This window comes from Hemiscyllium ocellatum, chromosome 45 (assembly GCF_020745735.1).
Source record: "Hemiscyllium ocellatum isolate sHemOce1 chromosome 45, sHemOce1.pat.X.cur, whole genome shotgun sequence".
NCBI classification, from domain to species: Eukaryota; Metazoa; Chordata; class Chondrichthyes; order Orectolobiformes; family Hemiscylliidae; genus Hemiscyllium; species Hemiscyllium ocellatum.
The window spans coordinates 6693666-6720521 of record NC_083445.1 but is presented as its reverse complement, the minus strand read 5'-3'; the positions used below and the strand labels follow the sequence as shown (position 1 = coordinate 6720521).

Sequence of the window (26856 nt, the reverse complement as noted above, 5' to 3'; positions counted from 1 at the left end):
ACACAGGGAGAATGTGCAAACTCCACACAGGCAGACACCTGAAGCAGGAATTGAACCCAGGTCCCTGGCGCTGTGAGGCAGCAGTGCTAACCACTGAACTACCATGTCACCCCTGTGCTTCTCTGCATGCATAGGAAGGATTTGGAGGGAGGTGGATCAAATGTTTGCAAATGGGACGAGATTAATTTAGGATATTTGATCAGCATAGATGAGTTGAATCAAAGGTTCTGTTTCTGTGCTGTATAACTCTATGACTTTATATATGCCACAAACAAGACTGAATCAAAAGTTAAAAAAAAACGGTTACATCCAAACTTAGGAGGTTTCATCACACCATCACTAGTGGCATAACAAAGATGAAATCTTTCAGAATTCAGAATCTGGCAGAATTCTATGGAACCATTGGGATCTTACCTATCATCTGGAGAGCTGCAGCATCTGTTATTCAGGCCAATGGGTCACAACAGGCCTGAGGTCTAGGACGCCACTGAGTGCTGGTTAGTCAGTGAAAGGTTGCCGAGTCTATTTCATGAGCGAAGTTGGGATTCAGAGGCTGCTGCTAGTTTGGTAGCCACCTAGAACATCAGCTCGAGGAGGGAACACAGACAGAGGTGAGCGAAGGTGGGAAAGGGTTTGCAGAAGCGAAATGGAAAGTCTGGGAATGGTTGGGGGGTGGTGGAGACGACAGCAGATTTTTCACGGGAGGGGGTGATGGTGGCAATGAGTCTCACCAATCCCCTCCTGCCAGCTTCCTTAACCAGACACGGAATGTCATTAAACCAGGCACCCACTAACAAATGTACCAGTCTCCTGTTTGATGCTAAGTCAGTAGCAATATCAAACCTGCACACAATTCTGGTCCCCTCACTGGAGGAAGATGGAGTTGTATTGGAGACAATATACAGAAGATACATGAGATTAATTCTGCAGATGATGAGATGAGAGATTGAGCAGTTGAGGCTTATACTTGCTAAGTGAGGATAAGTTAGATGCTAAAGAAGATTGATATAGTAAACTTGGAGATGATGATGGATATCAAATGGCGGAGCAGGATTGAGGGGCTAAATGGCCAACATTTGCTCCTAGTTCATATGTTTTTATATATCAGCGGTGGCTGGATTAAATCTGAACTGAGCTGGAAGGTCTTTAGTGGTTCCTGTCCATTATTTTTCTGCCAAACTAACTGCAGCCCCCAAACACTGCCAGTCTACCATGGGGAGGGTGCAGGATTTCACCTGTGGTTGCAGATTGAGAGAAGTGAGGAGAACCTTGTCTTTGGTAAAATGTTGAGTAAAATGGGAAAGGGAGGGGTGATCCAAGCAATAATGGATGTGGTCAATGCAGTAGTGAGGCGGCACGGTGGCACAGTGGTTAGCACTGCTGCCTCACAGCGCCAGAGACCCGGGTTCATTTCCCACCTCAGGCGACTGACTGTGTGGAGTTTGCACATTCTCCCCGTGTCTGCGTGGGTTTCCTCCGGGTGCTCCGGTTTCCTCCCACAGTCACAAAGATGTGCGGGTCAGGTAAATTGGCCATGCTAAATTGCCCATAGTGTTAGATAAGGGGTAAATGTAGGGGTCTGGGTGGGTTGTGCTTCGGCGGGTCGGTGTGGGCTTGTTGGGCCGAAGGGCCTGTTTCCACATTAAGTAATCTAATCTAAGCTTATAAATTTGGCATCTCAATTAGTGTGGGCCGAATGAAGGAATAACAGCGTCAGGCAAAGATCATGGAGAGTCATATAGTTTAAAAGAGGCATCCTGGAAGACTGTGATGATTATTTACACATAAATAATGTGCAAGACTATGCCAGGGGAATGGCATGAAAGTATGATGTTCACTTGGAGAGCCAGTACAAACACTAAGGGCCAAATGGCCTCCATAACACCTTTGTGATTCTGTGTTGACTGAAATTAGAATGTGGATTTAATCACAAAAACCAATGCATGACTGAATAAATTATTTAATTTCTAACTGAACTGTGTTTAAGTCATCCGATGGAAATGAATTTCACAGACCGAAACACCCTTCAACATTATCCATTAAAATAGAACAGCATTGCAGCAGTGCCTGCATTTCTCGATCATTTCATTCTAGATCTGTATACTTCCATTTATAGCATGTATTCTGATCTAGTATTAAAATCCGAATAGAAACTGTTTTTGCAATGATAAGTGAATGTTGAAAGTGCACCAAACAATTTTCTGCCTGTTGTCCAAATAGCCACAATTAATTCGATCTCAGTTGAATGATGTGCAATTTGAAGATAGATGTTTGACCTGCAGTTAAGCATTCTCTTTCTCCTCCTGGTGAAAGACCAGGTGAGAAGCAACATCCATGGGACATGAAGTGGAATTGAACATGAAAGAATCAACAATTGTAAATGTTGTAGCTGTTGCTTTCTCACTTGCCCTTCAGGCTCACCCCATATCAATGCTCTTCCTCTTCTTATTGGCCCTCATATCAGGCTACTCTCCAGCCCCAGATAGTGCTGCTCCCATCATTCCCCTTTGTGCCTGTTGTTCAGTCTAGTGTTCCTTTCCGACTTTCTTAGGGTCAGGGCTACTATCAATTCATGTTCCACAGTCAGAATTCTACCAATTGGAGATTGTAGTGTTCAGTTCCTGGAGCATTAATCCAGAGATACTTGCTAATACTCAGAGAGCACGGGTTCAATTTAAATTCAATTACTAAGTCTGGAAAAGGAAGTTAGCCTCAGTACTGATTACCATGAAGCTGGCATTGATGGCGAGGAAGGAAATCATAGCATCCCTACAGTGTGGGGGCAGACCATTCAGCCCACCAAGTCCACACTAACCCTACAAAGAGCAATTCACTCAGACCCATCCCCCTACTTAATCCCTGTAACTCTGCGCTTCCTAGGGCTAATCCACCTTAACTTGCACATCCTTGGATTGTGGGAGGAAATCAGAGCACCCAGAGGAAACCCCCACAGACACGGGGAGAATGTGCAAACTCCACACAGACAGTCACCCGAGGCTGGAATCGAACCTAGGTCCCTGACGCTGTGAGGCAGCAGTGCTAACCTCTGAGCTGCCATTCTTGCACAGCCTGACCTACAAATGACTCCCGACTCTCAAACGTGGTTGACTCTGAACTGTCCTCTGAAATGGCTGAGCAATTCTGCTCAGTTCAAGGATGGTTCGGGATGAATGAAAAATGCCAGCCCACATCCCGTGAAAGAATTCTTTTCAAAAATCAGAAGTTGGTTTGAGGCTTTTGGGAATGACGTTGGATTTCTGCACCTGTCTTAAAACTTCATGTGCAAATTATGTACAAGTATACTCTCTCCTTGGTGCATGTATTGCAAACGATAATGTACTGACATTTAGCCTGTTTATTTCCAGCTTCAGAATGGAGTTGACAGATATATATCAAGTTACGAGCTGGACAAGTCATTATCAACACAAGGATCTCTGATCATTTATCTGAATTCGGTAAAAGGCCATTCATAACTTGATCATTATGAGAATGAAGGAGGATAGCCTCAGGGTGTTAATAGTTTTGACGAATCAGAGACTGTTGCTGTGGTGGGAGGGGATTGGCAGGTAACACACTCTATTTTAGTTGCTGACCCATCTGGTTTTCATCCAGTTGGGCAGTTTAGAGACCTTGGTAAAAACAATGACTGCAGATACTGGAAACCAGATTCTGGATCAGTGGTGCTGGAAGAGCACAGCAGTTCAGGCAGCATCCAACGAGCAGAGAAATCGATATTTCGGGCAAAAGCCCTTCATCAGGGATCGTCGATTTTGTTGCTCGTTGGATGCTGCCTGAACTGTCGTGCTCTTCCAGCACCACTGATCCAGAGTTTAGAGACCTTAACAATGCCTCTCACTGTGTAATTCAAACTTGGGTATAGAATCCAAGTGGCCGTTTATTTTGGACTGTGATGAAAGACATAATTTTGGATAGCAATAATATGTAAACACTGTTCATTCCTTCGGAAGTATTTGATGCAAATGGTTTTGCTATTTGCCAACAAGATGCTTTGGGTGTCCACTTCCAAGAGATCCCTGAACAGCCTTTGTAAATTTTGAGCAAACATGCGCCCTCCAAAAACCTCAGAAAAATACCCTGACTTCATTTCCCTTCACATCCTGGGAGCAAGAATAGGAGGAAATGAGGACTGTAGATGCTGGAGATCAGAGTCAAAGATTAGAGTGGTGCTGGAAAAGCACAGCAGGGCAGGCAGCATCCGAGGAGCAGGAGAATCAATGTTTCAGGCATTCGCCCTTCATCTTGAATGAGGAAGGGCTTATGCCTGAAACGTCGATTCTCCTGCTCCTTGGGTGCTGCCTGACCGGCTGTGCTGAGAAAGGATGTTTGTTTAGCCAAATTGTGACTGTTTACTTATTAGAAATGAGCCAAGCTTATTGAATCAGGTGAAGATAACATCACCATTGTCCTACCAGACCGAATGTCTGCATTCTGATTGGAGAGAGACAACTGCTGGTGGTTTAACCTAAGGGTCACTATGCCTAAGACAAGGGGAGAGACCGAGATGGAGAATCCTTCATGATAACCTCAGCCAATGTGGGAATTGGGCTCACGCTGTTGGAATCACTCTGTATCGCAAACTAGCCAACTGAGTTAACTGCGCTCCTTATTGAATCATTTACTGTATAACACATTCAGGAAAGGTACCTTCGAATCTGCAGTATTTGTTAAATTCGATCCCAACCTCCAAGTGAAAATGTTGAGAGTTTTAGCACCTAAGGCATCAACTGGATGAATATTAATTTTAGTTTATCACTAGGTTTTGGAAATTAGAAGGTATTCTGATCAAATTAGAATTTAATAATGACTGTGTTAATAATTAATGGTGCTGCAAATTTCAATCATACTTGCATAAAGCCTTTTACCAGTTCTGAAGCAATGCCTTATCGATGATTTTTAGGTGAATTATGTTCCCAATATTGCTGCAGTATTTCCTTCATTTCACATGATTAATCCTTCAGGTTAATATTTAATTGATCAAATGTGTTCAGATACCCTCTCTTAAATTACATTAGGTTTCACACACAGAAGACACTCAGTTGGGATTTAAAGTACATCAGTTCTACAGAGTTGGACTTATTCAACCAGCTTCTGTCAAAGTTTATGAATATTATAATGATGGTGAGTATTTGCAGGACTGATTCAAATTGTTTTCTCTTGAATAGGAATTCAGATGATATGTAGAAAAAGGTGAAGTACTTGAAAACCACAGAAGAAGGGTTTCTCGCCAAGACCTCTATTGAGTTTTCTCATCCTATCTTACCAAAGTCACCTCATTAATTACCATCTGCCCCATGGCATCCATCATGTTCAATCTCTGCCCCATCTTACCAGAGCTTCAGGCCCCGAGGAGTAAATATAACCAACAATTTGATTTGGTCCATCCTCTTCGACGCTACAGTCAAGAAAGCACACCAACACCTCTCCTTCCTCACAAGGCTAAGAATACTCAGCATGTCCACAATGTCTCCTAACCAATTCTCACAGGTCTACCATAGAAGGCATCCAATCCAGATGCATCACCCCTGCTGCTCTGCCCAAGATCACAAGAAATTACAGAGAGTTGTGAACACAGCCCAGTCTATCACACAAGCCATCCATTGATTCCATCTACACTTCCCACTGCAGTCAACATAATCACAGACCCCTCTCACCCCGGATATACTCTCTTCCACCTTCTTCCATTGGGCAGAAGATATGCAATTTTGAAAACACATACCAACAGATTTAAGAACAGCTTCTTCCCCACTGTTATCTGACGTATGAACGGACCTCTCATACATTAGAGTTGATCTTTCTCTGCACCTTCTCTGTAGCTGTACCACCATATTCTGTGTTCTGTTTTATTACCCTGATGTACTTATTATTTGTCAGGTTAGCACACAAAACATTGCCATTAATAATTTTAAAATCCAATCAGATCACATGCCGTTTCCCTAAACATATCTCAGATATCTGCTACAATACTGTTCCTATGCCATCTTTCAATATAGTATTGCCCTTGTTGACAACTGATGGCACAGCAGCCAGACTGCCCATGACACAGAGGTGGGATGATTGACACTGTCTTGCACATCCAGCCCCATTCTCTCACCCTGGTCACCACACACTGTACTGTCCCCTCCTGACGAAGGGCTTTTGCCCGACACGTCAATTTTCCTGCTCCTCGGATGCTGCCTGACCTGCTGTGCTTTTCCAGCACCACTCTAATCCACACCCTCAGTCAGTGTCAATCTGTCCACTGGAGATGTGCTGCTTGTCATTTGAGGGGAGGTAGTAACTGTCTGGGATTATCATTGGGCTGTGAAGACACCGAGGTAATGTTCCAGGGAGCTGGGTTCAGATCCTGCTATGGCAGCTTGTGGAATTTGAACTGAATAAAATTCAGGACTCTAATGAGGACTGTTAGGGGAAAACTCACCTGGTTCACTGGTGCCCAACAAGGAAGGAATTCTGCCATCTTTACCTCAACTGGCCTACAACCACAGCAATGTGGATGACTCTTAACTGCCCTCTGGGCAATTAGGGATGGGCAATAAATGCTGGTCCTGTGAATAATAAAAACAAGTAATTTGATGTAAATGACGAGCTGAATCAACCAGGCCCCACTTCCTGCTGTGTTTTCTTGACAGCATGAATTTGGGAATATTAATGAGGTGAGTTGGGCTGTTTAAGAAAGTGTTTCGTGATCCATAATAAGCTTCAGTTGTCATCTTGCCACTGCCCAGCGAGAATCCTACCATGTTGCTTGTGAAAAGATGGAGCGAGGTGTTTGTGAGGATGGCATGGGCCTGTCTGCCATCAATCTCTTCACAGCCCACATTGCTCAGAGTCCTGTAAGATTCCACTCTGTGTATCATGAGGGCAAGAGAGCAACGAACGCAGGGTGGTGTCGCAAAAGATAGCAATTACCTATTTTTAAAATCGCATCCAACTGCAAAGCTTTAAAATCGTTGTTGACCTGCTGGCGCGTTAACACATCACTCAATGCTCAGAGAGAGAATAACAAAGTCGGGGATCTTCATGTAACCATCATCAAAATGAGTTCGTCAGAATTTGATCATTGTTTTCCGCTCAGGTCAATTTGCATATCTGAAAGTAAATCCGGAGTTAATATTAGAAGTGCTTGTGTTCTCGAATATTTGATTAAAAAATGTAAGGCGTCATTGAGGGAAACAATTTTCAGTGTTCTGATCAATGGTGAATGAATTGCCGATGTAACTTTTACTCAATGCATCTACACTATATTCATGCCCATTTCATTACTTACATGCAGAGAATAGTTGCAGTAAATTCTACAATGTCAATGAAAGCAGTGCCATGCTGAGCAAAATCTGTGAAGGTGATGTTTGCAAATGTGTAGAAGGTAAGGTTCAATTATTAGTTTTATACTGCATTGTGACCAATCCCTGGTCAAGGTTCTGTAACTTGTTGTATTTTCAGATGGGATGCCTAAAATTATTCAGGTCCCGAGTGACGAGGGATGAACTACCTCCCCAGGGTTTGTTTACTCAGCTTCTCAGATGGCTGCTACAAGGTTAATTTAAGAAAGATGCTTCCCCATGGTGATGCCTTTCTCCCAGACCCCAATGAACGTATGTTTTGAAAGGATCCAGTTTAACCAGATTGTCTTGAATTAACAAAAGAAGTACGAACATGGGAAGAATTAGCAATGTAGCACACAAGCCCCCAGATGGGAAAAAAGAGGTTAATCCAAAAAGCTTAAAATTAAAACAAAGACGTATGGATCAGTCTCTGAATTGAAGAGTCGCTAGTTGAATCCTCTGACTGTTGGAGAGGGTGTCATCAGTAATGTTAAAACTGATATTGAATGGTCAACTTCAAGATATTTGGCTTTGGAGGTTGATTGAAGCACTTTTGTCCTGATTAATTTTGGCAGTGGTTGTTAGCTTCAAGCACTCAGAGTGAGGCACTAACTTTACCCTTTTCATTACCTGCATTGCAGGGGTGCTTAAAGGCAGTTCACAAAGCTCTGACCTTAATAGTGCATCAATCCACGCACCCTAATTTTGCAGGCAAATAGCACACTTACAGTATTTGGTTTAGATACAATCTCTCTCTTTATTCCCTTCCCAAACATCTTGGAAAGATTCCCATGAGAAGCTAAACATTGCAGATATTAGAAACATGAAGCAAACACTGAGGAATATGGGAACAACTCAATAACTCTTGCAACTTCTGTGGAGAGAGAAAACTCTCTTGTTTTATGTCCAGTGTGACCAAAAATAATAATAGAAGAATAATATTGTACTCGAGAAGGAGATAGATACAGTTCTTCAGGCTATAGGGATGAAAGATTATGGGACAAAAGCAGAAACATGGTATTGAATGGTGGAGCATGCTGGAGGGGCCAAAAGGCCTTATGTTGTTGCTATTTTCTATGTTTTGAAACATTAACTCTGTTTCTTCCTCCGCACATGCTGCAAGTCCTGCTGAGTTTCTCCAGCATTTCCCAATGTTTGCTTCATATTTCCAACATCCTCACTACTTTATTGGGAAATCATGCTATGATGTTTTGGCAAGGCAATTAAAAAAAAAGATTATATCTAGAGCAGATATCACAGGTGTGGCATTTGTCAGTAAGATTAGAAGTACCATAGTGTTAAACAAACAGGGAAGGAAGCTGACCACTCAAAGTTTTCCACTTTCATTTCAATCTGTTACTTGCAAACTTTGAACTGGAACATCGCAGTAGTTCACAAATCACACTTTCTAATTCTTTTCCATTTGTAGGAAGTTGTTTGTCAGTTAAAATGCCGTCCCATCGAGTCAGTCACAGAGACCGTAGTGAAAAATCATGTCAACATGAGATCGATTATGGTAAGTTCATCATTCAGCACTCTGCTTCGTAAATCTGACCAGTCTTTTCGACACATTCTTTCAGATGGTATTGTATCTGTAATGGTCAAAGGAATTTGATCAAATATTAGATCAATAGAGACAAGTTTATGGTTAGGTTGGAATACTGACACTTGTAAGGCTGAAGATTATTCTGTTAGTTTTATTCACGGGACGTGGCATCATTGGCTGGGCCAGAATTTGTTACCCATCCTTAATTACCCAGAGGGCAGTTAAGAGACCATCAGAAGCAATCAGAAGTTGGAGCAGGAAGTGATTGCTTGGCCCCTCAAGCTGACTCTGCCTTATAATACTATCATGGCTGACCCGATACTCCTCATGTCTACTTTCCAGCCTTTTTCCTGCCACCCTTGATTCCTCGTGAATCTATCAAACTCAGCCTTAAAACTGCCCAAGGACTCATGCTCACACAGCTGTCTGTGACAAGGAGTTCCAAAGACACTCAAACCCACTGAGGGAAGGAATTCCTCCTGATCTCAATCTTAAATCAGCACCCCTTTACTAGATTATATTAGATTACTTACAGTGTGGAAACAGGCTCTTCGGCCGCACAAGTCCACACCGACGCTCCGAAGAGCAACCTACCCAGACCCACTCCCCTACGTTTATCCCATTCACCTAACACTATGGGCAATTTACCATGGCCAATTCACCTGACCTGCACATTTTTTTTGACTGTGGGAGGAAACCGGAGCACCCGGTGGAAATCCACGCACACACAGGGACAATGTGCAAACTCCACACAGCCAGTTGCCCGAGGCAGGAATTGAATCCAGGTCTCTGGCGCTGTGAGGCAGCAGTGTTAACCACTGTGGGACTATGGACCTAGACTTTCCCATGAGGGGAAACACCCTCCAGACATTTACCCTGTCAAGCCCCTTCAGAATCCTACATGTTTCAATGAGATTCCCCCCCCCCCCACCTTAAATTGAGAGTCAACTGGAGGCACGTGTCGGGTCAGACCAGGTAAGGCCAGATGTTTCCTTCCCTACCATGTATTAGTGCGTCAATCGGTTTCACCTGGTAAACAGCAAATCTCATCACTAGACTTGTAATTCCTAACTTTTTAAAAAAAATTCTATTCAAATTCCGCCAACTCAGATTCAAATCTGGGTAGGACATTACCTGGGTCATTTGGTTAGTAGTCTAATGATAATACCGAAAGGTCATTTTGGGTTCCTTCTCACAGAGTCATAGACATGTACAGCAAGGAAACAGACCCTTCGGTCCAACTTGTCTATGTCGACCAGATATCCCAACCCAATCTAGTCCCACCTGCCTGCACCAACCCCATATTCCTTTATCCTTCCTATCATACACCATCCAGATGCCTCTTAAATGATGCAATTGTATCAGCCTCCACCATTTCCTCTGGCAGCTCATTCCATACACGTGCCATCATCTGAGTGAGAAAAGTTTTCCCTCAGGTCCCTTTTATATCTTTCCCCTCTCACCCTAAACCTATGCCCTTTAGTTCTGGACTCCCCCAGCCCAGGGAAGAGACTTTTTTCTATTTACCCTATCCATGTCCCTCATGATTTTATAAACCTCTATAAGGTCACCCTTCAGCCTCCAATACTCCAGAGAAAACAGCCACAGCCTATTCAACCTCTCCCTATAGCTCAAATCCTGATCAATCACCTTAAGATCCCTCAAGAGTGTGAGTGACCACCTAATTGCAACTTCTTCTTTTGTTACTCATTCACAGGCTGTGGGGATTCATTGGTCAGGCCAACCCTTACTGCCCATCCCTGCTGTCCCAGAAATTGCCAGTTTAACAAGAAATGAGGTGACCCTGCTGGGAAATAAATGATGTCTAATCTGTACCTGTCACAGGATGGCTGATATTGAAGCCCACAAGGGGTGGCACAGTGGCTCAGTGGTTAGCACTGCTGCCTCACAGTGCCAGGGACCCAGGTTCAATTCCAGCCTCCAACTGTCTGTGTGGACTTTGCACAGTCTCCCCGTGTCTGTGTGGGTTTTCCTCCGGGTGCTCTGCTTTCCTCCCACAATCCAAAGGTTAGGCAGAATTGGCCACGCTAAATTGCCCATAGTGTTCAGTGGTCGGCACACCATCATGGGCTGAAGGGCCTGTTCTGTGCTGTACTGTTCTATGATTTCTATGTGTAGGCTAGGTGCATTAGTCCAGGGAAATGTAGAGGAATAGAGGTTGGGGAAAGGGTCTGGGTGGGTTAGTCTTAGGAGGGTTGGTGTGGACCTGTTGGGCTGAAGGGTCTGTTTCCAAACTGTAGGGATTCTATGATTTACTATATGGGTGGGTGGCCATAGAGCTGGCTGGCTTTCATTACCCCTCCATGCTCATGTGACAATGTTATTACTGTATGATATCACCCCCCTCCCTCCCCATCAGAGATTGGGCCATGACTGTTCTGGATTATCTCGGAATGTCCGGTAACTCAGTCAGTGACACAGGAGGAACTCTTGTGAAGTAATGACAGCCAAGCCACTCGGTAAATGTGTGTGGCATTGAAATGTGTCACCCCCGAAGTGATGTGTCACATGTTCTGTGCTGAATGGGGAAGAAAAATTCATTAAAGTCTCAGTCTGACTTCTCCCGGAATGCATTCGGAATGATCCGCTCCTTACTGGAGGAAGCCAAAACAATTGAAATCACCCTCTGATTGTCCAGATCCAAGCTTGCTGATTTAGAACAGGGGATTAACGTCATATGTCTAATTGAAGGGGGAAAGGGGGTGTGTGTGCCTAAACATTGTAATCTTGACCACACATGAGCGCAACCTCAGCTTCACCAGTATAATAATACACAGGTCAAAACGTAAAGCATTTCTTTTAAATTCTGTTTTATCTCTTTTAGTTTACAAAATAAGATTCCACAAAAAGGAAAAGAGGGACAATTACATAATCTACGAAATTACAGTTTTGCTTGTGATAAAACAAGGTGAGTTATTTTCATGTTTGTCAACTCAAAAAAAGAAAGCACATTCTAAGTAAACAATGTCCATGTGCATTGATACTAGGGACATCCATAACTTTAATCCAGGCAGTACAATAAGGCACAGAACATTGGACCTTTAGTTGTAGCTATTCCACTATAGATATGGAAAATTGAATGGAAACGAATGCATCCAAAAACATTAATTTAACACCTTCAAGAGTGAAACCTCCCAAAGTACATCACAGGAATGGGATCAGTCAAAAGTTGATAGATGAGTCTGTACCGATGATGCGATAGATAAGGACTGTTGAGGCACAGAATCCCACTCAACTGAGAGTGGGCACAAGATGTTGGGGAGAAGGATGGTGTCATTGGCTGTATCAAAGGCTGAAAACACGTCAAGAAGATGAAGGGGGAGAGTCCATCGCTGTCACCATCTCATGAAATGTCATTGGTGACCTTGAGAAGGGTCATTTCCACGCTTTGGAAGAAACAACGTTGATTTTGGAGGCGACCACATGCTCTTTGACTATGAAAGAGAAAGTGGTGTTCGTTTGCAAGGACAGATGCGTGATGTGATGCTGGCAGATTTGAGAGGGAGTGGGGAGCAGCACCAGAGGAGAGGGAGCCAGCCGTGACGTGAGCGGTCATTGAGAGTGGGAGGAGAAGGAATGTGGTCAAGAGTTTAACAGAAGGAGGGATTATTTGGTAACGAAAATGATCAAAGAAAGCAACCTTCAAATAATGGAAGCAAAAACTTTCTAAAGAGTCAGAACACAATTTAAATTTACGATTTCAGTTAATTCAGTTGCTCATGGAAAGATGAGTCAAAATGAGAGGAAAAAACCTTCCTTTATTTTTACACTTTTTCCATTCTTTTGAAACATGGGGACACGAGTTGGCCACTCAGCCCATCTTATCTGTCCTGCCATTCAATACGATTTCTTTTACCTACCCCGTCCCCATAATCCACCTGATGAAGGAGCAGTGCTCCGAAAGCTAGTGCTTCCAAATAAATTAGTGGGCGGTACGGTGGCACAGTGGTTAGCACTGCTGGCTCACAGCACCAGGGACCTGGGTTCAATTCCCGACTCAGGCGACTGACTGTGTGGAGTTTGCACGTTCTCCCCGTGTCTGCGTGGGTTTCCTCCGGGTGCTCTGGTTTTCTCCCACAGTCCAAAGATGTGCGGGTCAGGTGAATTGGCCATGCTAAATTGCCCGTAGTGTTAGGTAGGTGGTAAATGCAGGGGTATGGGTGGGTTGTGCTTCGGCGGGACAGTGTGGACTTGTTGGGCCGAAGGGCCTGTTTCCACACTGTAAGTAATCTAATCTAATCTAATCTAAACCTGTTGGACTGTAACCTGGTATTGTGTGATTTTTAACTTTATACACCCCAGTCCAACACCGGCATCTTCAAATCCAACCCACAATCCTGTACATTACTGGTAATCAGAAACCTATCAATCTCTACTATGAAGGGGTTCAAAGACTGAAGTTCCACAGGCTTCAGTGGCAATAAACTCTAAACTTCACAACTCTCAGTACAAAGCAAAATTTCCTCATCTTGCACAATTTATTTTCAAATTGCTCCCCCAGTTCTAGACTCCCCAACAGTTGGAAACAGCTTACCTGGATCTATCGTGCCCATCCCTCTAAGTATTTTGTCACTTTCAATGAGATCACCTCTCATTCTTTGAAACTCCAGAGGATATAGGTCCAGTTTGCCCAATCTCTCTTCATACAGCAGTCGAGAGTGTGGTGCTGAAAAAACACAGCAGGTCAGGCAGTGTCTGAGCAGCAGAAGAGTCGACGTTTCGGTCAAACCCCCTCATCAGGAAGTCCTTCCTCATTTCTGATGAATGGTTTTTTTGCCCGAAACGTCGATTCGCCTGCTCCCCGGATGCCGCCTGAACCTGCTGTGCTTTTGCAGCACCACAATCTCGACTCTAACCTCCAGCATCTGCAGCCCTCACCTTCACCTCGCTTCCAAGGGCAGTCCCACCATCCTGGGAGCAAGTCTGGTGAACCTTTGTGGCACTCTGTCCATGGCAATAATATCTTTTCTGAAGTAAGGAGGCATCTTGAGATGTGAGCGCTGCTGGATAATATCAGCATTTGCTGCCTATCCTTAATTACCCATGGGAGCACTATCAATTGGAGCTGTTGAAATGAAATTGGGCAATTGTCTGAAGAGAAAAGATTGGCGGAACTATGGGGAAAAGAACAGGAGAGAGTTACTCCACCAGAGCTTCCCTTGTAGAGTACATTGGGTTGAATGGCCTCCTGCACTAGAAACATTCTTTATTGTCATGGTCAACCAAATAGAGTACAGGAAAGAATTTCCTTTGTGGAAGACTAGACTCTTCTTCTACCGAGTCAAACCCAAGACTGTCATGATGTACATGTTTTCATGACTGTCATGACAAGATAAATCAGTCTTTTCTTGAGTAAAAAGTGAGGTCTGCAGATGCTGGAGATCAGAGCTGAAAATGTGTTGCTGGAAAAGCGCAGCAGGTCAGGCAGCATCCAAGGAACAGGAAATTCAACGTTTCGGGCCAGAGCCCTTCATCTGGCCCGAAACGTCGAATTTCCTGTTCCTTGGATGCTGCCTGACCTGCTGTGCTTTAACCAACAACACATTTTCAGTCTTTTCTTGATCCAAGATCATAGTTTGAATGATTGGAATTAACTTGAGGGTTAGGAAAAACATTACCAGAATGAAATGCAATGACAAAGGATAGATTTTGCTGCCTGCCTCATATGTCTTTGGCATACAGCTTGCTTTTTAAGGCCATTTTTCTAAAGTGTTCAATGAACAGATTCAAAAGCATGATTGGAAAGCAAGTCTGAGGAAGCTTTTTGAAGATACCAGGAACAGTAACGATATGGAGAAAGTTCCAGAATATACAACGAGCCAACCAGAAGAGGAAATTAAAAAAACTGAAAGAGTTGTGATGCTGTACATCAGAGATAAAAACAGAAGTTGCTGGAGAAGCTCAGCAGGTCTGGCAGCATCTGAGAAGAGAAATCAGAGTTAACGTTTTGGGTCGAGTCACCCTTCCTCAGCATAACTCTATTGCTATACTTAACAAACTAAGATATTTAACTGCTACTCATCAACTGTTGCAATGTAGCAGCATTCTATTAACACACCCTTGATAAAGCTCAAATTCAGTGCAACACTTGCTATCTCCTCTAGTCCAGGAGAAAGGAGAAACTGAAAGAGTGAATCGAGCAGCAGAGAGAGAGTTATATCTAGCAGCTTCGACTCCAAACTGGCCAACTTCAGCAACTGAAATATCAATGATTTAGATGAGAATATAGAAGGCAGATGACACCAAGATTGGTGGTGTAGTGGACAGTGAAGAAGGTTACCTAAAGTTGCAAGAGATCTTGATCAATGGTCAATGGGGTAAAGATTGGGCGGCACGGTGGCACAGTGGTTAGCATTGCTGCCTCACAGCGCCAGGGACCTGGGTTCAATTCCCGCCTCGGGCAACTGACTGTGTGGAGTTTGCACGTTCTCCCGGTGTCTGCGTGGGTTTCCTCCGGGTGCTCCGGTTTCCTCCCACAGTCCAAAGATGTGCGGGTCAGGTCAATGGGCCATGCTAAATTGCCCCTAGTGTTAGGTAAGGGGTATATGTAGGGGTATGGGTGGGTTGCGCTTCGGTGGGTCGGTGTGGACTTGTTGGGCCGAAGGGCCTGTTTCCACACTGTAAGTAATCTAATCTAATTGGCAGATAATTTCAGTAAATGTGAGATATTCCATTGTGGTAAAGCAAACTAAGGCATGACCTATACAGTTAAAAACAGAGCCTTGGGTAGTGTTGTAGAATCAGAGAAACCTAGGGGTTTAGGTACATAATTCGTTGAAATTTGCAACACGTATAGATAGGCTGGTTAAGAAGGCATGTAGCACGCTGGCCTTCATTGCTTAGTGTAGGAGTTGGGATGTCATGCTGAGGTTGTGCAAGACATTGGTGTGGCCTCTTCTGGAGTACTGTGCCCAGTCTGGCCTTCCTGTTATAAAAAGGACATGATTAAGCTGGAGAGGGTTGAGAAGAGAATTTCCATGATGTTGCTGGGAATACAGGGCTTGTGTTATAAGGAGAGGCTGGATAGGCTGGGATCTCTTACACTGGAGTGTAGGAGGTTGAGGGGTGACCTTAAAGAAGTTTATGAAATCATAAGGGGTATAGATAACACAAATGGCAGGTATGTTTTCCCTAGGTTGGGAGATTTCAAGGGGTCATATTTTTAAGGTGAGAGAGAAAGATTTTGAAAAAAAGACACAAGGGGACCTTTTTTACACAGATAGTTGTATGTGTACAAAATAAACCTACTGAGAAAGTAATGGATGTGGCTATGGTTGCAAAGTTTATAAGACATTTAGATAAGTTCCTGAATAAGAAATGTTTAGAGGGATTGGGGCCAAGGACAGGCAGGTGGGACTAGTTTAGTTCGGGATTATGGTCAGTATGGACTGGTTGGGCTGAAAGGTTTGTTTCCGTGCTGTGTGAGTCTAGGATCTGAATGAACCTGACTGTTGTTCCTTTTGTCGAATTAAAAGAACTCAAAACTATTTACTCTGCTTTGCATGGAGCAAACACATGTTTACAACACACCCCTACAGCAGAACCAAGACAGAACAAATCCCTCTTCGAGGCACATATTGTCGCATGAGAGAAGTGCAAGTGGTGAGGAGGTTTGATGGGGTTTGAAAATCATAAAGGGCCAGGCGGTGTGGATGGAAACAAGGTGCGCTTGTCAACGAAAGAGTCAAGATTGCAGGCACTCTGATATAAGGGGAATAGAAAAGAACTAACAGTGACATGAGAAGGAATGTTAGACCCAGGGTACGGTCAGAGTGTTGACTGCACTGTCTTAAGAGTGCAGAAGCAGATTCTAACGTGGTTTTCAAAAGAGAATTGGGTAATCGTGTCAGAAGGGAGAACAAAAAAACATAGTTGCAAGGAAATGGCAGGCGACAGGGACTGGCTGAATTGTTCTTGCAGAAAATGAATGCAGAAAGGATGGACCAAATAGCCTCTTTCTGCAATGTATTGGGCTCCTGAATATCTTACTCCTGTTCCAATGTTCCCATGTAAGCATTCTATGACTCTATATGTGGTCAATGGCAATTATTTTTGTTCACTTTTGTGGGAAGTGGGTGTCACTGGCTGGGCCCAGCATTTATTACCCATCCCTAGTTGCCCCTTGAGAAGGTGGGGGGGTGAGCTGCCTTCTTGAGCCGCAGCAGTCCACCTGCTGTGGGTTGACCCACAATGCCCTTGGGGAGGGAATTCCAAGATCTTGACAGTGAAAGAACGGTGATATGTTTCCAAGTCAGGATGATGAGTGGCTTGGAGGGGAACTTGAAGGTAGTGGGTGTTCCAGTATGTAATTTTATCAACTAATATTTAATAATTGCAAATGGCACCGGCCACATCTGGATTGCCAGTTAAGCACATGCAACCAAGCCCTCATGCATTGGAGATCTGGTCAATCATAATAACCTTTTGTTTGACATCATGCATTTTGTTTTTAGGCACTGATGATGTTGTGGCAGAACAAGATAGAGAGCTAATCACTCATGCCAATTGTGAGGAAATATTTAATGTGGAATTGGAAAATGACTATCTACTGATGGGACAGTTATCAGATTTGTGGAAAGATGGTGAAAGGTAAGCTGGAAATTCTGAATTAACGTGATTGTTTTGTATTATTCCCTTCTACAATTATTAATAAGCCACATCAATTAATTTTGGAAAGTGAATTGTCTCTGGTCTGTGATATTGTATCCTAAAACATGTGATTTTCTAATTCTTGATGAGAGACGAAAAGTGAGATGCACATTGTTGTTATGACTGAGATGCCAGTAATCAAGCCCCCTGACCCCATCAGTGTTAGATCTCTTTAGTATCCCTACAGTATGGAAACAGGCCCTTCAGTCCAGCAAGTCCACACCGGCCCTCTGAAGAGTAACCTACCCAGATCCATTCCCCTGCCCTATATTTACCCGTGATGAATGCACCTAACACTATAGGCAATTTAGCATGGCCAATTCACCTAACCTGCACATCTTTGGACTGTGGGAAGAAACCAGAGAACCCGGAGGAAACCCACACAGACACGGGGAGAATGTGCAAACTCCACACAGTGTGTCGCCCGAGGCTGGGAACGAACCTGTGTCCCATCAGTGTTAGCTGTGCCGACTCAGTCATCAAAATAGGAATGTTTCTATTTTGTGCCACTCCTCTGAATCTGAAAGCTTCATTTTAATGAACTCGAAATGATCTGCTTCTTATAACATTAAACTTCTAACAAGTGACAAGTGGCGATTGACATAATCCAGAATTAGAACTACACGTCCTTAATCCCAAACAGAGACACACTCGCATAACAGCTTCTGCAGACAGGATGTTTTTCTAAGCAAAGGATGAAAGGGATAGCGTCCCTGTTAACTGAGGATCTCAAAATAAAAGATAGAACTTGACATAAAAACAGAAATTGTTGGAAAAGCTCAGCAGCATCTGTGGAGAGAAATCAGAGTTAACGTTTTGGATCCAGTGACTCTTCCTCAGAATTTGATGGGTTTTGATGATTCGTCATGATTTCTTGTTAACAGAATCAAATTGGTGACGCCATACATTGGTGGAACGTCTTCAGTTCAGATTGAAATTAACCGGCGTCCGAGCCTTCGAAAAATAGTTCAGCTTTTCAGGGTAGTCACACACATTGATATGTCAAAACTGCAAGTTTCCCAATTTTCCAATGAAGTTCCTGCTCACATATACACGTAGACACAGACACTTCACATACAGTGCAAGACATTTACGCATCCCAACACCCACATACTAAGGGACTAAATGATGCCTCAATGATGTGATTGCTAGAGTATTAATCTAACAACCCAAGAAATGTTCTGGGCGCAGGGATTCAAATCCTGCCAAGGCAGATAGTGAAACTTAAAGTCCGTCTAACTAAAAAATCTGGTATTAATGATCATGAAACCATTAACTCTGTTTCTCTCACCACAGATGTTTTCTACAGTACTGCGTGTATTTGTTGCAAGTTCTTTTGTATTTAGAAAGTGTACAATATCAGTGTGGGGCGGTGAGACTTCTTCCTCATAATTATTGGTTCTCTTGATTGCAGGGTACGTTATGTGGTTGGACATGGATCGTGGATAGAATGGTGGCCAAATAATGGTCAGTGCCAAAATCGACAAAATGCTCGACTCTGTCAGGACCTAGAGGAATTCCGTGAAACTTTAATGGTTAACGGCTGTGATTATTAATTTTTTTTAAAATGATGTTTGTAACAAATATTGTTTGCATCCGGTCATCCAGAATAAATCAAGCCTTCTAATCACATATCAAATGACGTGGAAATAGCTTCAGTTCAAGTTATGCAAAATATTACAGGGGCAATGTTAAGCCAGAGAGCTTGCTGTAAAAGCTGACCCTGTGACATTTGATGAAATAAAGGACGCAGAAATTGAATTGCAAAGGGAATTATAAGACTTTTCTTTTTAATATGTCTAGTATTTTAGGATCATAGAGCTGTCCAGTATGGAAACAGACCCTTTGGTCCAACTCGTCCATGCCGACCACATACCCGAACCCAATTTCGTCCCATTTGCCAGCGCTTGGCCCATATCCCTCTGAACTCTTCCTGTTCATATACCCATGCAACCGTCTTTATCTCATCCTTACACTGATATTCTGTGTGCAGCATTGACTATGTTATAAATTTTATACACTCTTCATGCAAATTGATTGTTTTTTTTGACACTTTGGATGTCAACGCACAAGCACTCATTTGGAATCTTCTTGGGGTCTCAGCGACTTGTGGAAATTTGTAGCAGAATCGAGTGAGAAATCCAGTGAAGTCCATTGTGATGCCTGGAGCATCTCACTCCACCTGTTATGGTTTTGACCAGTGACGGGGTCAGTTTCTCGCTGGGCAGTGGCGAGTTGCCATTATAGCTTGATAAAAGTCTCGTGAACAGTCCAATCTACCTCATTAGCAACATTAGGATTCCCTTCTTTCATCGAATGCGCCAAGCCAGCTAGACATTGGAAAAACCTGACAAAGACCCTAGAGCAGGAGGTTGGCATCTTCAGATTGCTGTTTGCTCTGAAGGACACGACAACATCTCAGGGCACGATCCACGGCACCAAGCACCTTGGGGCAACACTGTGGCACAGTGGTTAGCACTGCTGCCTCACAGCGCCAGGGACATGGGTTCAATTCCAGCCTTGGGCGAGTGTCTGTGTGGAGTTTGCACATTCTCCCCGTGTCTGCGTGGGTTTCCTTTGGGTGCTCCAGTTTCCTCCCACAGTCCAAAGACATGCAGGTTAGGTGAATTGCCCATAGTGTTCAGGGATGTTAGGTAAGGTGCATTAGTCAGGGGTAAAGGTAGAGTCTGGTTAGGTTACTCTTCGGAGGGTCAGCCTGGATATGTCGAGCTGAAGGGCCTGTTTCCACACTGTAGGGATTCTATGATTCCATAACCCCTCAGCAGTGGACAGTGCTAAGAATTGGAAAATGCCAGATGTCAATCACTGCTGGGATGTATTGGCAGTGAGTTCAGGAGGCACACACCTTGTTACAGGGGGTACCAGCCACTCACATTGAAAGGCTGCTGCAGGAACACTTTGCATCTACAGACAAGGAGCCAGTTCACCGACTGGACAAGCTGCATGTCTGGGCTGTTGGCTTGCTCTCTCGGCGCTCAGTCATTGAGTGCCTTCCTGCTTGCTTGCCCCATCCATGCCTTGCCTTGCCATGCTAATTGGACACAGCCACACCATGAGGCAGCCTGCATTGCTTTATCACCATGCACTACATCAATGAAGGGATGTCTCTGCAGTCCAGGGAGTGGCTCGCGCAGTCATATGGTCCCATAGTGGCCAGCTGTGATTGGAGGGAGTTGGGGTGGTGGGCGGAAGGTGTGTGTTGGTCAAGTCACCGACGGGGCAGGATCGGGTGGGGGATCAAGGGGTCCACTGCCATTGGAAAGAAACTCAGCAACCAATTTGAAAATCTCGAAAAATGGTGTCGGAGTGGTCTCCAGCATCAGCCCATCAAGTCTGCACCAGTCAAAAATAAGCAATCACCTATTCTGGATGTAGGTTTGCTCGCTGAGCTGGAAGGTTCATTTTCAGACGTTTCGTCACCACACTGGCTAACATCTTCAGTGAGCCTCTGAATGAGACACTGGTGATGTAGCCCACTTCCCATTCTAATCATCAATTCTAATCCCATTTTCCAGTGTATGGGCTGTGTTCCTTGGAAGTGGGGGTTGCTGCAGGGGAGGGAGATGGCAGTTTTGAAGAGGGCCAATAACATTTGTAATATGGTAAAGTATGGATGGGGGGGGGGTGTAGGTCATGTGGGAAGGTCATATGCATCCATACACGGTCAGGACCCCCCTGGATAGGGTGAGGAAGGGGGTCACAGGAGGAAGGTACAGGGTACGATCACACCTTCATGGGCCAGGGGCTATGAGGAGATGGTGGGTCAGTGCAGTATGACATCAGTCTGAGTGGTGTTACGACACAGGGTAAGCCCCCCACCCCACTAATTTAAACCAGCAACACAGAAATGATTTAATTTGTGCTGTCAACTGTTAAAATTCAAGAGGCCAAAAACTATCCAGAGGTCACTGTTTAAAGTAAAAATTAACAACTTTATTTTTAAACGTCGGAAAGAGAATAATGAATTAGCAATTGTTTACAACCACTTTCTCTAACCTATCTTTTACCTTCCCCTCTGTAATACTAGTCTGATAAACCCCCAATTAAGATTTACCAAAAAAAAATTTGTATTTCGAAACAGCTGTCGAATTTTCTCTTTGTATGTTTCTCTGTCTTCTTTTCTTCTTCTTAGAGATTTCTGTTTCACAGGTCACTGATCGATTAAGGTACCTTTAAGAGAGCTCTTCTCTGGGCAGTCTGCATATGTTGGTGGCTTGGCAGTTCCCCTCCCAACTGTTCAATTTTTCCTGATCCTATACCCCAAAGCATTGGATTGTTTCATTGGTTTTTAATATTGTCAATAGACTAAATTCAAACTTGATTAGAGATTGGTATTTTGGGATATAATTTAAATCGATTGGCCATATTTGAATTTGTTTTTTTTTTGTTTCATAGCAACTCAGCCAGTGCTAGCTGCTGGATCAAATGTTACATTGTAAATTCTCCAGCACTCTGTGCCTGCTCAGTCCTTCACTCTCTTAAAGGTACTTCTACACCTTCATAACAGTGGGGATCTGGAGAGGTGCAAAGCTATGAGTTATCAGGAAGGTCATCTGGATGTTCAGGACCTTACTGACACACACTACTGGAGGTTAGAAGCCATTGGCTGAGAAGTGTCAGCTGATGTGTTTTGGGGCGGCACGGTGGCACAGTGGTTAGCACTGCTGCCTCACAGCGCCAGGGACCTGGGTTCAATTCCCGCCTCAGGTGACTGACTGTGTGGAGTTTGCACGTTCTCCCCGTGTCTGCGTGGGTTTCCTCCGGGTGCTCTGGTTTCCTCCCACAGTCCAAAGATGTGCGGGCCAGGTGAATTGGCCATGCTAAATTGTCCGTAGTGTCAGGTAAGGGGTATATGTAGGGGTATGGGTGGGTTGTCGCTTCGGCGGGTCGGTGTGGACTTGTTGGGCCGAAGGGCCTGTTTCCACACTGTAAGTAATCTAATCTAATCGTGCTGGAAATTGAAGGTCTGCAACAGGAAGGGAAATGCCTGTGACCACCCCACCACACAGTGGCCATGGCAAGTGTCTGGACCCATGGGAGAGGAGCTGCAGGGCCCACCAGCGTGAGGACATTTAAAAAGATAACAGCATTACACACAGACCCATGCAAGACATAGACCTGCGGAGTTCCTCATCCTGACTGCACTGGCCCATTTTACACCTGCCCCAGTCCTTACTGAGCACCTCATTCACACCAGCTCTTTTGGCCACAGAGGCTGGGAGAAGAAGGGGACATTTTAGGATGAGGGGGCAATGGTGTCAGCAGAACCCCATCAGCCTGTAGTGCACCTGGTTCCTCTTCCCTGCAGAAGGCTCTCAACACAGACATCAGTCCATGGTATATCCTCTGTTGTGTGATGCCTCATGTAACAATAGTTAAACTTGGGGCTACACCGAGAGACAAAATAAAGCACAGACACAAGGTCAGAGCAGGGACATTTATGCATAAAGAAGTGCCGAATAATGGGAAGTAATTGTAGTTCCAGAGACTGTTCTGTCGTGCGAGGGAGACAGTAGGTGGTGAGTTTAACTCGAGGGTGACTATGCCTCAGGGAAGGAGAAAGGCTGGGAAAGTGGGACCTTCATTGTAACCGCAGCCGGTGTAGGAATTGAATGTACGCTTTCAGAATGGTTTCACTCTGTGTCGCAAACGATCTAAATCAGCTATTCTCAATGCCCCCCAGGGGCCCTGGCACATTTGAAGGGGGCTACAGACTGAAAACTGTGAGAATGGGAGCCCCAAGGGCTTCTATGACTGAACCAATGAAAGACCAAGCAACAACCTTCATTGAAGTCAATAGTTTCCCTCCTATTTGTCATATCTTTCCAACACAAGGTTTGAATTTGGCGCATCTGGTGAATTAATTGCTTAAGCTCCTCCCATAAAACATCACTTCAGAGTCAGACTACATCATGTCAATGTATTCAATCAAAGGTTCTTGCATCCATTTTCCTTGCAGGAAGAGCCTCATGATTATTTTTATTATTTTCAGAAATAGTTCTACCCATGAGTTCCTTGGCAATAACAAAGGGTCGACAGTATTCAGTGGAATGCTTACCCTGTTTGAAAGGGGCACCCTGGGACCTGAGAAGAGTCCCAAGGGGGACCTTGGCCAAAAAACAGTTGAGAATCACTGACCTAAATGACCACCTCCACATAATGGACAGTGTGTTGTCCCCTGTGGTCTCGTCCCATCTCTGATGGGTGTTTTACCGGCAGCAGCCACACTACTCCCACTGGAGCCAGTGAGGAATTGACAGCCAATCTCTGACGGGGTAATAACAATGGCTGCAGATGCTGGAAACCAGATTCTAGATTAGAGTGGTGCTGGAAGAGCACAGCAGTTCAGGCAGCGTCCGAGGAGCATTAAAATCGACGTTTCGGGCAAAAGCCCTTCATCGCCAGTCTCTGACTGTCCAGTGGTTCTCAGGAGTGGGAGTTCTGCACCATGGGTCCTCAATGCCAGCAGAGATCCACCACTAACCAGTCAAGTACATGATTAGTGTCTCACTCCAGCAGAGCCCCTGACGTGAGATCCCTGCTGGTTTCCCTGACTCATTTCCAACACTCTGCTCTTTGTTCCTCTTCATATCATGGGTGTCTGTGTGTGTGTCGCCATAATCTTACCAGACCATAGGGGCTGCCCTCTTATTGCAGGGAAGCAACTGGTGGCGATTTAACCTGAGGGTCACTAGACCTCAGATGAGGGAAGAGGTTGAGAAGGATTGTCCTTCATGGTAACCTCAATCCGGTGATGGGAATTGGCGTCACACTGCTCTGTAAATCAACAATCCAGCCAACTGAGCTAAACCAATTCCTTTTTCGTGTCATAGTGATGAGAAAAGTGAAGGAAATATTGTCCAAGTATTCCAGTTATTGACGTTGTCTAAGGGTCTAGACTTCACCATTTTTGAAACCCCTGGCCTCTTTCTTACAAGACAGTATTTAAAAGCAGCAAGCCTCATCGATCTTCTCCCTCAGCTAAGTTATAATTTCAATGATCAGCTATCTCAGGCCAGGGACCAGCCCTACCTCGGGGCCAGGAGGTGTGTTTGAATCCCACCTGCTCCAGGCATAACATCTCAGAACAGATAGACTAGAAATATTTAGACCAGGGAGCAAACCTCTTGCGTAATGTGTGGATTATCATCAAAGACATGATGGTGATGTGCATTTAATTTAGGAGTCACAAAGGCGATCACTCCATGTCATGGCTTCGGTGTGTATCTGGGAGTGCCGATATGGGAACCTTGGATTTCTGCTGTAGTGCAGTTTTAGCCACTAGGTGGCGAACAACCACAGGAATTCATGGTGCACGGTCAAACTGGAAAAAAATGGCCATAAAAAGCGGGAGTGTTTTATGGATGCACATTGGACCTCGCATTTATTTAGCAAATAGATTTGGCTGAATAGAATTAATCTCTGTACTTGGATCTGCCTGTTGTTTTTCCAGCTGTGTTATGTATTGGGCTATACCTGTTGTATTTTTTTTTAGATTACTTACAGTAGTGGAAACAGGCCCTTCGGCCCAACAAGTCCACACCGACCCGCCGAAGCGCAACCCACCCATACCCCTACGTTTACCCCTTACCTAACACTACGGGCAATTTAGTATGGCCAATTCACCTGACCCGCACATCTTTGGACTGTGGGAGGAAACCGGAGCACCCGGAGGAAACCCACGCAGACACGGGGAGAACGTGCAAACTCCACACAGTCAGTTGCCTGAGGTGGGAATTGAACCCGGGTCTCTGGCGCTGTGAGGCAGCAGTGCTAACCACTGTGCCACCGTGCCGCCCTATGTATTATAGGAGCAGAAATTGGCCATTCAGCCCATCGAATATGCTCCACTATTCAATGAGATCAGACCTCATTTGATAATCCTCAACTCTATTTTTTTGCTGTTTCCCCACAACCCTTGATTCCCTCACTGATCAGTCTTAAAGATATTTAATGGCCCCGTCTTAACTGTGCTCTGCGATAAAGAATTCACTGCCCTCTGGCAGAGTAAATTCCTCCTTATCTCTGTCTCAACATATTATACAAAAGGTACTGCCCCTTTAAGACTTATAGATACCATCACAATGTGTGCTACTGACGAAAATCATGAGGGGGGGGGTCATAGATAAGGTAGATTGCCAACAGCGTTTCCTCATGGTAGGGGATTCTGAAACTAGAGGGTGTAGGGTTAAAACAGGAGGGGAGAGATACAAAAGGATCCAGAGAGACAACTCTTTCACACAGAGGATGGCGAGTGTCTGGAACAGGCTGCTAGAGGTAGTGGTGGAGGTGAGTACAATTTAATCATTTAAGAATCATTTAAACAGGGACATGGATGGGATAGGTATGGAGGGATATGGACCAAATGCAGGCAAATGGGGCTAGATTAATAATGAAAACTGGGCGGCATTGGGCCGAAGGGCCTGTTTCCATGCTGTAAACCTCTATAACACTCTAAGGGGTCTCTGTCTTTCTTTCCAGTCAGATTATTAATATTGAATCAGTGGTTAGTCTATGACTTAATTATACATGTTACACTATAGTAATTTAATTAAGCGCTTACCCCTAAGCTGACTGGTTCTTAATTCCATGAATATTTATTAAACTGCAAAAGGTGCAAAAAAAACTTAGAAAGACGTTGAGTTATAAAGGAGAGGCTGGGGCTGTTTTCCCTGGAGCGTCGGAGGCTGACAGGTGACCTTATAGAGGTTTATAAAACCATGAGGGGCATGGATAGGATAAATAGACAAGGTCTTTTCCCCAGGGTGGGGGAGTCCAGAACTAGAGGTCATAGGTTTAAGGTGAGAGGGGAAAGATTGAATAGGGACCTAAGGGACAATGTTTTCACGCAGAGGGTGGTGCATGTATGGAATGAGCTGCCAGAGGAAGTGGTGGAGGCTGGTACAGTTACAACATTTAAAAGGCATCTGGATGGGTAAGTGGATAGGAAATGTTTAGAGGGATATGGGTCAAATCAGGCAAATGGGACGAGTTCAGTTTCGTAAACTGGGTCGGCATGGACGTGTTGGGCCGAAGGGTCTGTTTCTGTGTTGTGTGACTCCATATGTTCTGCCTATTTAAATATAGAAATCATACCAGTTCTCCAGCACTTTTGCTGTATTCAGTCATGGGATGTGAGTGTGGCAGGCTGGGCCCAGCATTTATTGCCTGTCCCTAGTTGCCCCCCTGGAGGTGGTGATGGTGAGCTGCCTTCTTGAAATGTGGCAATCTGTTTGCTTGATCTTTTTCAGACAATTTTTTATGTGTGTGTTGTAA

General features: G+C 44.4%; 2 protein-coding genes across 2 annotated transcripts in view; one reads left to right on the top strand and one right to left on the bottom strand.

Annotated features, from left to right (window-relative positions):
- Positions 1-21993, top strand: part of LOC132835853 (complement C3-like) — a 142535-nt gene extending 120542 nt beyond the window's left edge. Inside the window, 8 exon segments of the mRNA XM_060854949.1 lie at positions 3366-3455; positions 5034-5139; positions 7295-7384; positions 8773-8859; positions 11735-11818; positions 17364-17499; positions 18444-18540; positions 21976-21993. Coding sequence (XP_060710932.1) covers positions 3366-3455; positions 5034-5139; positions 7295-7384; positions 8773-8859; positions 11735-11818; positions 17364-17499; positions 18444-18540; positions 21976-21993 — 708 coding nt within the window.
- Positions 21994-24861: 2868 nt separating this feature from the next.
- The window catches only part of LOC132835852 (nuclear receptor subfamily 5 group A member 2-like), a 53571-nt gene continuing 51576 nt past the window's right edge, over positions 24862-26856 (bottom strand). The window contains exon 9 of the mRNA XM_060854948.1: positions 24862-24904. Within this exon, the coding sequence (XP_060710931.1) occupies positions 24862-24904 (43 nt within the window). The remainder of the gene's footprint in view (positions 24905-26856) is intronic.